Source organism: Molothrus aeneus, chromosome 3 (genome assembly GCF_037042795.1).
Source record: "Molothrus aeneus isolate 106 chromosome 3, BPBGC_Maene_1.0, whole genome shotgun sequence".
Lineage (NCBI taxonomy): Eukaryota > Metazoa > Chordata > Aves > Passeriformes > Icteridae > Molothrus > Molothrus aeneus.
The window spans coordinates 57,523,779-57,536,508 of record NC_089648.1 but is presented as its reverse complement, the minus strand read 5'-3'; the positions used below and the strand labels follow the sequence as shown (position 1 = coordinate 57,536,508).

The following is a 12,730-nucleotide window of genomic DNA, read 5'->3' as shown; positions in this document are numbered from 1 at the left end:
ATTTTCTTTTCATACAGGCTGTGATTTCAACACCTCAGTGATCTCATTTACTTTTCATGCGCCCATCTGTGTTCTTCTTTAGCCAAGAGTAATCATGCGAACCTGCTGGTGTTTCAAACATAGTGACAGATACAGATTTTTGTGAATGTTTTTAGCAGAACATTTTAACTACCTACTGGGCTTAAACCACAACATAGAGGCATCCATTGAAAGTGTTAATATTTTTCAGGGTTTAATCTACATTTATTATTTTTTACAGTCAGATCAAGTTATAGAGGAAGTCATATGATTGATCTAACTTAACTCCCATCTTAACGACATTCAGTGAGAATAGTAGCTTATACAAAACTTGAGATGCAAGAGAAATTGAATGAAATTGTTGTCACAGGACAGGTATCACATGGCAGAGGGATTTCTGCTGGCTTAAGCTGACCTTCCAGGAATGCGCTCTATATGAATTGATACTTGTGCTGCATTAACGAACAGCAAAGGACATCAGCAGAAAGCAGAAGTCCCTATGAGAAAGTATCTCTCAAAGTCAGCCAGACCCCCTCCAATCATATGTGGATTGTGGCTACTGAATTTTATTTTTATTACCTTGCAGGCATGCAGAGAATGTGTTTGTTCAGCTAGGGTGATCTTCAGTGTGAATGAACAAGTCAAATACTTTATCAGCGACCTACCATGCCAACACTGAGCAAGGCTAGATTACGCCATTCTTACTGGCTTCTCAACCAACTCTGTACAAAATGCTGACACTACCTGGAGGAGTTGGGGAGTGAAGGAAGGGTTTGGTAGGGAAGGAATATGAACCATTACTACAGTTAATGTAGTTCTCTAGCTTGATTACTGTTTGCAAACTAAAAAAAAAGTGCTTTAAAAGAAGTGTTTTAAAACCCAAAGACTGGGCATATTTTACCAATATCAGGCTTTGTTCTGTGTTCCCAAGCAAAAGGCAGCATTCTAAACTGCTTCTAGATGGGCAGCTCCAAAGCTCAGCTCAAGATGCCAGTGGAGACTTGATAGTTAGAAATCTAGCCTGCACTGTTCTTGCTTTTTTTAAAGGAATGCTCCAAGTAATGTATTTGGTAGCTACAAATAAAATATTAACTACAAAGCAAAACAAAGGCATACTAGCCTGCTTCCTCAGTGTCCCACACATGACAGAGTTATTGTATGTGTGGGGAGGAAAAAGCATGGCTTGCTACTTCTTGCACTGTTCCTGTCAGAGACATGAGTCAAATCTTTCCAGCTGAGCAGAAGAGTCAGCTCCTCTAACTGTATCCTTCCCACATTTATATCTGTGAAGTTGTTCCTGTAGAGGAATGCAATTCCCATTTTTCTCCCTCTTGGGAACATCTTTTTAAATAAAATGCTTTCCCTCCTTTAGCCACACAAAGAGAATCAGTTCTTTAAAATCAGAAAGTGGTCAGATTTCAAAGAACTGCTCCCCCTCATCTTCAGTTGTGAGAAGTCTGAAAATTACATATTTTAAAGTCTTTAAATTAGGCTTTTTGTCTCACTTAATCTACTTTCATCTGTCCACTTGTTGGAAGATCAGATTTATACAATTGTATGCCCTTCCAAAAGAGAGGGAGAGGAAAAAAAAAAGAAAAAAAAAAAGGAAAAAAGGAAAGAAACAATCACACGGGCTCATCCTCCCAGGCGTATCCCAGTACGGTAAATGAACATGCCTGGTAGAAATACAGTTTTGTAAGCAGGCAGAATTTGTTTTGTCACAGAGAAATATATTTTGATAACTCATCTTGTATCTGTGCATCACACTCATTCCTTGTCCATCCAGTTGCTGTAGACAAGAGGAAATATTTCAAGGAAATATTGAAGGGAGGCATTTAGATTTGTCTCAAGTTAATAGCACTGCCATTAAGCTGACAAATAGGTGAGAGTGCTACCTGTGAAATCCAGTTCTAGAACAACTGCTCCTTCAGTAAACTGATTAAACCACCTTGATAATAGGTTCTCTGTCTGCAAAGGCCAGACAGGTTGGAGCTTTACATCCTACATATATTCTTCCACATATTCTCTCCTCCATATTCTTGTTCTTCATATTCAGAAAGCTAGGGACAAACCTCAACCACCTTTAAATGCACTACTGGACTTTTAAAGCATGAAATGTAGGTCACCAAGATTTTATAAAGATATAATATAGGCCTGAAATGAGAATTACAGTTACTTTAGACTAGGATCCAGACAGACCATCAAACCTTAACTACCAGTTGTGTTCTAGTAAGATAGAAATTTAGCAGCTATCCAAGTCTAGCTCATTATACACTTCTTTGGCTTTATTATTTGAATCTGAAGTTCCCTTAGCTGTTTGCAGATTTACTTCTCATCACTGCTAATACAGACCCGAAACCAAACCAGCGAGACATGGCTTGCAGGCATTGCTGCCCTCACTGAGGTTCAGCACACAACACTGCAGCTCATTTGAGCACATGTGATTCAGGCTCCCCAGACTTCAGAGCACTGCTCAGTCACATGGATACTCAAAAACTCCAGGAGTCAGTCTGAGAGCCTAACTCTCTCTCCTGCCTCAGGCCTGCCACTTTCTCTGGATATCAAGAGCAGCCTTAAGTTTTGCAACTCCAGCTTCTCAGTGAAACAGTTGTGACAAAAGTAATAGAGAAATACCCCACTGACTAGTTCCTTAAATCTCAGCTCAGAGATGTCACTGATAAAATATAAGTTTCAGGCTGAGCAAAGCAACTGCTCTCTAGATGTTGTTAAGTGATGTTATACACATTTATTTCTGCAGAAATGCTGGAAAAGTGAAACAAAGCACATCCTTCTCTACGGAACAGCTGAGAGAAGTTTCTACACAAAGAATGCTCTGGGGTTGGGGATCTCAAACACAGGCAGGAGTAAGAGAACTCACAGTACAGACAGCAGCATATGCTGCTTCCCATTAGCTAGCTCAATTTCAATCTTCAAGGTCCTAAAAAGGACTCACCAACACCCTCTCCTCCAAAGAAACTCAAACAGTCCAGTACAGATAGCATTTATTGCAGCAGCTGAACAAAGGTTTGTACAAGGCAGAAGCAATTTATAGCTATTAACACACCTTCAACAAAACAATCAACAGCATGATTGCATCAACAGATAAAAAAATCTGTTCTTTGAAGTTAAAAGGCTAACCAAGATGTTACCAACCACAAGTGTATGTCCTTCCATTAACCCAAACCAAAAAGAATACTATCTTGCAACTGATACAATTATTGAAGCAGTGTGTTAAACCAGCATAGAGAGGAGCTTTCCTAACCAATCAGTAACAGTGGGCTAGATGAACTAGAAAAGAAATGAGAGTATTAATACAACATAAGCATCCTGCCCATGCATTATGAGTGAGGTACTTAACATATGTATTTTATCTTGAAACAGATCAGTTTTATTACTTGGAAGGTGAGGATGTAATAATTCAGCCTTGAAGAAATGTTAAAGATTGTTGTTCTCACCCATGCTACTTCCTATAAACTCTGGTGTATTATGAAACCTTGGCTGCACAATGTTATCTAATATAGGAAGTTCTGTATTTCCCCAACAAGTTAAAGGGCCAGCTTGTAGCTCAAAGGGTCAGTTTCTTTTCAACTAATCTGTATCTCATCTCCATCTCTATTAGTAGTATTCCCACCTTGCTTGCATGTTACCGGAAGTGTAAACTAGTTTTGAGGTACCTCCTGAAATAGCCTGGTGATCTGAAATGAAATTCACTTCCTCTATTAATCTCACACTGAAAACCAGAGTATCCACACACCTCCAGGTTAACCAAGAAGAATTCAAATGTGTTGACGCCTCTCACAAAAGCTTAGCATCTCCAGGCAGAAGTGCAAAACCAAGGCAACTGCTTAGATGAAAACCCATGCATTTATGGTTAAGATTCCTGTCTCTCCCCCTTCCTTCCTAACCAAGATGAAAAACTGCAGTCTAAGAGACATGTTCAGCATCTCACTAGCACTGTAAGTGCCTAAGCTTGCAGGTTTCTTCCATCTGACCTGGAAGTTCCTGCAGCTCCCACAGTGCAATAGAAAGCTGCATGGGTATTACACACAGTGGGAAAAAAAAAGCTAGAAAAGTCTGTAAGTCCTTAGAGACCTCAGTTCAGGAAACACATAGGATCCAGACCCTCATAAAAATCTATGGACTGCAAGAGTAACTGAGTGGTTACAATTCAGTCAGATCTACACAAGAGCAAGGGATGGAATCCAGCTGTGTCCCTACCAGGACTAGAAAATCTTTGGCTGCTGCTTTTCAGAGCAAAGCTACGGTTTCTGAAGCCATGCAGCAGTGGGGCTTAGAGACATTTGGACTTGGGTCTTGGCATGGCAGTAGCACCTATCCATTGCTCAGACTTTAGCCATCTAAATTTCAAGATACAAAAGACAGTAGAACTGCAGATAACTCTTCTGGCACATCTCCTATCTATGCATGGGCAGCTTGCTGTTAACATGCCTTGGGGAGGAGACAGAAGAAGGAAGAGAAGGGACGGAAGGGGAAAGATGAGATTAAGGAATCAGGGAGTCCAGCACAAGACAGTTAATTATGTTCAGCAACTTCCATAATACTCCAGTTTCAATCACTGACTTTATGTTTTCATCTGACAGAAAACCCTTGTTTTACATCTTGGAGCCTCAGTGTCTGTCACAGGTGGGCAGCTGCCTCTGGAAGACCAAGTTAGAAGCCATCAGACTGAATGAGTTCACTGCACAGATTTTAGGAAATAAAACATGAGGACTTTTACAGAGTTTGTTTGTTAACTTTAGGTTGTGGAAATATCACCCTGAAGTACAGAAACTTTTCAATAAGGCAAAATTGCAATTTTTGTTCTTGCCTGTTGAGATCTTAAGAAATTCTTTCTGGAAGAAAATAGAAAATGTAACTGAAAAAACCAGGAAAAAACCCAGTCTGTGCCACTAACCTGCCCTACAAATACCAACTTCTAGAATTTGTCTTCAAAACAAAGATCAAAATTTTAATAAAAACTGACGTACTTTACTGTCCAGAATTCATTTGAAGTTTTAACATTAAAATACTCATTTCTGCATGCACTCTGCATCCTGCACAACATAAAACACACGTACCAAAACTAGCCACATGTTGTTCATGACTATTTCCCTTCTGATGAACTATATACTTTACACAGTTTGTCAATCAAGTTGTATTTGCTTTGTATTCACATACATTAAAAAAAAATGGAAAATGGTGGAAAAGGGAAAAAGGATTGACAATCCCAGCAGCCTAATTAACCTCTAGCTTGAATACCCCAGTTAGGTGGCTAAAAAAAACTAAGTAGCATGAAACTAAGTACTGGTATTTTAAAACTTGCAGAATCTTATTTACAAATCTAAGACATACAAGGAAGAAGGGGAACCTGCGAGGCCACAGCTTCTGTCCCTGCTAAAAAATTCAAGCTTCAGTGAATACTTGATGCAATCCTTGCTCAGCAAACACCTCAACCTACCATCTTAAAGTGTCCTTTAACTGCCAGGACAAAACTGGTGAATACAGAGTGATACTATCTGTACTTGCCATGGCAGATCACTGCTAACAATACACATGAAGGAAGGAATGATCACGCTGTGTGGGGTGCCACAAACCTACCAAATGAGTAGGCAGAGTCAGAGTTAATTCCCATGAATGAATCTGAGACACTCACCTTGAGTGGGGCCACCACCATTACTAAAATTTTACACAAAACATGCACAAATGTAACTTACAGCATTGTGTGATCTTCTGGATGTTAGAAGTTATGCGTTGGGCTAGTTGATTAGGATCCCCAAAACCTGGTCCGTACGACATGGCTGAGTAGATCTGCTGTCACAGTCATCCACAACAGGAAAATGACAGACAGTCTCTACCTACAGAAAACAATAGTTATGTTTTGGTCATTGGTTTATAAAGGTCTTCATCTTCTTAAAGATACATGGGAGAATACATGGGAGAAGATTAAAGAAAACTCCATATACTAATGTTTACCCTCCTTGAACGCACTGTACTTCACGGACAGTTTATCTTTTGTCAAACTTCTTATATATTTTCCCCACTGTAATCAAAGAGTAATTTTCATTGCATTTACCATTCCAGTAAAAAAATGTTTCATCTGAAACTTCCAAACCTCTGAAGAATTACATCCCAAACCAATTACATTGTTATTTACATACCATATATCACCCACCCCAACAATAAAATCCAGCATAAGTAACCACTGGAAAAAAACTTCAGAAAAAAGGCAGCAACCAGTTTCCTCCAAACAGCAATCATTTGTATCAACTTCAGTTTTAGTTTAACCCAGTGCCACCTAAGTTCTATGAATTAGCACTTTATCCTGTTTCAGCTGCTGTGTTTGTCGATATGAATTCTTTTTTCAACAACTTGGGTATGCAAACACATTTTTAGGGGTGTTTTTCCATCCATACAGATAAAATTTCAGCACAAGCTCATGGGCACATATCCTAAATCAAAATTACCAAGACATAAATTACAATGCCTGTGCAAATCAAAACTGGTGGTTTATCTGTTCTGCAGTGAGAATGCAAAATAATCAAGTGCAACACATCCAACACAAACCCACAATTTCATCCAGGCTGTGCTTTCCTGCACATCACCTTCACAGGTTGAACATTTCAGCTTCACCACTTCCCCGCATTTCCACTGTTCAACTCAAACCACGTGCTTTCCAAACAATGTCCTCTCCTCCTGACCCATCAGCTTCTGCTTAAGAGACACCGCTAAAATTCCATTTCAGGTATAGAGAAAAAGAAAGCAAATTTACTGTGTGAAAATAAGGAAATGAAAAGACCAACTGATTTGTCAAGTATGACAGCAGCTGTACTACAATTTGCAAACCCAAGTCCTTAAAACCTTTTTTTAAATACAAACAATTAACAGTCATTGTTGCCAAATATTTCCTTCCTACCTTGGAAATGCCTGTATTAATACAGGCAGCAATACCCTGGCTGTTTTAAAACACAACTGGTTTCATATCTCTGTCATATAAAATGATCTCTAGCAGAGCCAAGACATGTACTGGTCTTGACATTGGTACAACTCACCAAAACTTCACCAGAGGTTAGGCCCATCCCTGCCTCCCTGCAGGTGACATCACCTGTGCCCCATGAAAAAGCTGCTGCTACCATGAAGACAAACTCTGCTTAATTTAAAAATGCCTGCTTCACTATGATCCCAAGCCCTGCTTGGAGTCATCAGGCCCTAGTAATGAATAACCTGACAGCAGACGAGGTCACAGGGAGTGTATTTGCACTCCTCTTCTTGCTGCACCACTGCCAGAGTCATGATAACTGCCTGCAGTGTCGTTTCCTTTGTCTGTACCACATGCAGATTCAAGTTTTTCTGACTAAAGTCTGGAGTCAGTCAGCCAGCCAGCCTAAATCTCACTTATGTGGGCCAAGGCTGGAACTACAACTTTTGATTTTTTTTGGAAATTCCAGGCAAAATCGCACTGAATTTGTATTGCAAGACCAAACCCATGCAACCTTTACAGCAAATAAATGGCTCTATACCTTAATGCATTGACTACGTAAGGAAATCTACTAATTCAGTGAAAAATACAATAATAGGCATAAAATACAAAGAAACCACCTAAAAACTAAATTTGAAGAAGATTTCTCAGAACTGCTGACAGGTTTTTGTAAAAGTTATTACTATTTCTAGATACCTTAAAAAAACTTTTTAGTTAAATTATACAGTTAATGTTAAAAGTTGTTTAACTTTTATGTTTAATGGTAATGTTAAAATGCCACTGCTAAGGAGAAGAGATGGCAAAAGACCAAGCTACCTTGTGTAGAATTAACTGAAACAACATTTCATGATTGTTTTTTTTTTTTCTTTCATCTTGGTATTCACCTAACAGCTGCCTGTAGCACTGTTCTCAGGAATACCTTTACAATCAAGAGATATGCACTGAATATTTCATCCAAGTCTTGACAAAAGCAGCTACTGCTTTTTTTTTTGTCTTGCAAATTTCTACAGCTAACTGTAAATATCTTTAAAGAAGTTACACTCCACTACACTGACAAGCATACAGATTGTTCAATACATAAGACAAGAATTTTTAAAATTTCTACAACAGCCAAACACAATAGATAGCAAGATGTTCAGATGACAGAGTACAAACTCCACAAGATATAGTTCAACTTTTCATCTGCACATGTAGATCTCTCTAATTGTTGACACAATTCTTTTTATCAACTCACATACTTAACAATTGAGTACTTATAGCAAATTTGTAGGATAGCCATGTAAATTCACAGCTGGTTTACTCCATACACATTCTTCTGCTAACAGAGCTATTCTTGAGTATTTCAATAATACAGATAGATGACAATAAGTGACTGTCTGGGGAACAGACAGAAAGAGAGGTAAGAGGACAGCCATCAGCTGTCATCACCTCCCAATCTTCACCACATTTTCTCCCTCTAGTTCTCACAGTAACATGGGTATCTGAACCTGATGAACACCCTTCTTCCACTCACAACCCCTTCACTTGTGAGTGCTGAGTTACTCAAGCTCCTCTGAAAACACAGATAAGCTGAGCCCTTGGAAAGTCAACTGCTAATGACCTAGACAAGGTCAGGGTTTCAACCACCAGGAAAAAAAACAAGCATGCACCAAACACTTCTTTCCATCCAGGGTGATAGGAGCATTCATCACGACACTGTATTTCCACAGAAATTACCCCTTTTCCCTTTCACAGCATTTAAGTACTCTGTTGTGATGTATTTGGTATGACTGGCTGCACAACTTACAAAACAGGGAAGTTAAAGGCCTGCTGCAGTTGCAGGAAGTACACTTTGCCTTCAGACTGGAACCAAGCTGCACTTGTGGTAGTCTTAAGTTCCTCTAAAAGTTTCAGTCAGGTGTGAGTTTCTTATTGCACATTTTATCTTCTGCTCAACATCACTGCCTCTGAATGGGAGTACACTGAGTGCCAATTCAGCTTTTCAAGCTACTGCAGAAATTCCAAGGAACTGAGTTGACAAGCACAAATTAAATGAAAAATCAGAACATTTTATTAACACTAACTGAAGCAGGATCTCACTGTACATTGAGGTTTAAAGAACTCAAAGGACTGAATATATTTTCCGTAATTTCTGCATTAACTAGTTCCTACATCATTTGGTCACTTCATACCAAAACAAAAAATGAACATTAGTACCAACATATCTTCTAGAAAGGTGTTTATCAGGCATAAGAAAAAATCCACTTTTTCATCAACTATGAATGTAGAGACAAGAAAGTCTCCACATCTAAGCAGCTCCCCAGTGTCATTCCTGAAGCTCCATCAGGACAAAAGGAAGTGATGTGACAAGCACTGCACATGTCAGATTTCACAGCAGTTGCACGAATATTTTGCAGACTCCAGTAAGCTACAGTTAATAAGCACCTAATCTATTTTGTATTCTCTCATTTAGATATTCGAAGAATTCTCCTTCTCCCAGAAGTCTAGCCCAGATACATTAGGATAAGAACCCTTAAGCAATAGTTTCACTGTTTGAGCAATACTATAGCATTAGGACCTAGAATGTTTACATGGACCCTTAACTTTCAGAAAGCAGAAAGTACACACTGCATTCCATAGAACACTTGAAAATTTAAATCTGATCTGATTTTATGCCTTTAAGTATCCAGAAATAAGTCATGGGGCTTTCCTTACAGGATATTCTTTTCCTAAATAAAGGTCACAGTAACAAAGCTTCTCCTAAACAATATGTGGCTTCCTTTACGAACTACCCCTCCCAAAAAAAAAAGGTCAAAATTCTTCAAGCAGGGTGAAAACACAGCCAAAAGTGATGAACTGCTGAAAAACTTGGGCGAAAATTTCAGCAAGTCACAATGTTTGCTACAGAAAAGATAAGAACCTCCTGCTACAGCACCTGAGGGATTCTCATAACAGACTCTTAGCAACTGAATTAATAAGATACAGGTGAGCATTAAATCTGTCATTATTTTGCTAAGGGATGAGGGAGGTTTAATTTTTTCCTGGACTTATGTCTCTTTTTCCTTTATACTTCAGCTAAAATATTTAGAGACTGATATTACATTTCCCACTTTCTGCTTTTACAGCTCCTTGTGCTGAAATCCTGGTCCACAGGCAGGCTGTAGGCCCCCATAATACAAAACCTACCGTGGAGCATAATAAATAAGCAAACAAAGTAGCAGTAAAATTAAATTCTTCTTGCCTTCTTAAAAGAAAAATTTCCAGATTATTTTTTTATCCTCTACTTTCAGGTAGAAGTCAAACTTAAATCCATATATGGTAGGAAAAAGCAAAGTTTATTTAAAACAGCATCAACACTAACAGAAGAGATGTCAAAAGGTAACTGCGTAGCTACTCTGCACAATTCCCTTAGCCTTGCCATGTTACTGATGCTGAAACCTACCAAAACCAAGCGCGCGTCATCTAACAGCTCTATGTTTGGGGTTTTTTGAAATAATTATTAGATTGTGCCACTAGTCAGTGTTTTTAGTCATTTTTTTCTAAAAATGATTCTGTTAAACAAAGATGCAATTTAAAGCAGCAACATTTAAACTGCTCAGCATGAAAAGCTAAATTACAGAAGCCTGAAATTCTACTAGGCCTAACACATCACCAACGCTAAGCATATACGGATAAAAATTACCACCCTTACAATTGTCTGATTCATCCACACTGATATTTATGATGAACTAGGTGAAGGAAGTGCATAGCTTTCACAAGCCTAAGAGAACATATTAGTGCTTGGAAAAATGCCTTAAGCAAGAGAATTATGTTTCCTAGGAGCACACAAGGCATTTAAAAGCCTTATGATGAAGCAAGGAAAAGGAACGCTGGGGACTGGAACTATGGGGAAAGAGAGGGAATGAGAAGTCTGAAAATGGACCTGATGACCATTTCAAAGTGCCCAGTTTCTTTTGCAGCTGGTTATCTCATGGGAAAAAGAAGATGGATGAGAAGCCTGATATATGTGGTGTGTTTGTTCTCACCCAATTCTCCATCATGGTAGCTTGTTGGCTACCAAGTGAACAGATCAAGCACACCAAGGGATAAGTTTACCTTTGCACAAAATCTGATTGCAATGCATGCCAAGTCTCTCTGAGGCCTACCGGGGTGCTAATGACTACATATAGCTCATGGTCTCTTTTCTTCTCCTCTCTCAAGAGTTTCACTTCAGTGTAAGCCACCAAGAAGACTGCTACCTCATATTCTTCCAAAGACTACAAAAGGCATCATCATGAAGCAAACACAGACACAGGTTATAACAATGCCAACACTGAGCACCACTTTCTTCTAATTTTGACATATTTTAACCCTTTTTTTTGGTCCCCTTTTCCTTCTTTTCCATTAAGAGCAATTGCACAATCCCCAGGCTCCAAGCAGAAGGGCTGCACTGCCGGCAAAGCACAAGCCTGTATAATGACCCGTCAGGAGGGCTCCACTCGCCCTGCTGGCACAGCCCTCTGCCTTTGAATGGCTCGTGGAGGGGACCACAGCATAGGAGCACATTGCTTCTGACCAAGTATCCTGAGATTTTAACACCGGGCGTTTTCAATTAAGGTGTAGTGCCCTGCGGTGCATGCAAAGCGGAGTGAAACCTTCCACTGACTTGCTGAGTTTGAAGAAGCCTGAGTTTCTGATGCAGCACCGAGTGATTCACCAGGAAAACAGCGATAACGCCGGGCGCCAGGCCCGGGCTCACTCTTTACACCGGCCACTTTTATAATGTCCCCTCCTCCCGCTGACACGCTCACCTCGGACCTGGAACAGCACGGGGAGCATTTCCACAAGGCGGGGGTGCCCGTCCCACCCCACAGTTCCACACCAGCTGCTATAAAACACCCGCTGTAGGCCCCGACCAAGAGCATCGCCAAGCCCAAAGCCCTGGTACCGTGGGTGTCACAGGGAAGGGTGCGGGGAAAGGAGCTGCCACTGATACGACCGACCGCGCTCCAACACCGCGCTCCCCGCACAGCCCGACCCTGGCCCCGGCCCCGCCACCCCCGCCTCGCCCAGAGCCGCCCCGCTCGCCCCACGGCCAGGCACGGGGGCGCGGCCCCGGCTCCAGCGAGGCCCTTCCCACTGCCCTCCGACAGGCTCCCCGCGCCTGACAGCCCCTTCCCGGCGGGCCGGACGCCGCCCGGATCCCCCCTGCCTGCAGCGGGCAGCACCCCCAGCACCCCAGAGAAGCTCCTGCGGCTCTTACCCGGCCCCGGCGAACCCGCTCCCAGGGCGGCGGCTGGGGGCGGTGGCGGTGCAGGGCGTGGAGGGGCGGGCAGGCCCCGCCCCGGCCCGCCCCGCCGTGACGAGGGAGGCGGGGGGAGGCGCGGCCCCGCCCGGGCGGCTGCGAGAGCGGGGCCGGGCGGTCCCTGAGGGGCGGCTCCGCCCGGGCCTGTGGGGCCACCCTGCTGCTGACGGGCACCGGGGGCTGCCGAGGGGAACGGGACAACCCCGGCAGCTGCAGCCCGATGCGATTGGAAAAAGTGAGGGTGAAGGGTGGAGAGAGTGTCTTTCAAGGTGTTGCATGGTTGCTGTTGCATTAGGAAGCAAGGCGAAAACATGGGCAAGGATACAATATTATAGTGAAAAATACGACGTTACTTTGTTAATAGCCTGCTTTGCCCGTCCCGCCTTCCGCTTGGGTTATTTCTTCTCTAAAGGGGAATGGACAATTCAAAGAGAGTTGCGCGGTAGATCTCTTTAAAGGCGCCTTTGAATGCA

The 12,730-nt window shown here is 41.6% G+C and overlaps 1 protein-coding gene across 3 annotated transcripts in view; it reads right to left on the bottom strand.

The window, feature by feature from the left end:
* Positions 1-12,316, bottom strand: part of STX7 (syntaxin 7) — a 31,264-nt gene extending 18,948 nt beyond the window's left edge. For 2 of the 3 annotated variants that reach the window (XM_066546997.1, XM_066546999.1), the window contains exons 1-2: positions 12,216-12,316; positions 5,733-5,873 (exon numbers count right to left, since the gene is read on the bottom strand). In XM_066546997.1, the coding sequence (XP_066403094.1) occupies positions 5,733-5,814 (82 nt within the window). In that variant the 5' untranslated portion in view covers positions 5,815-5,873; positions 12,216-12,316. Of the gene's footprint in view, positions 1-5,732; positions 5,874-6,620; positions 6,893-12,215 lie in introns of those variants that run through there. The other variant, XM_066546998.1, reaches the window with a different exon arrangement.
* Between the last annotated feature and the right edge of the window lie 414 nt (positions 12,317-12,730).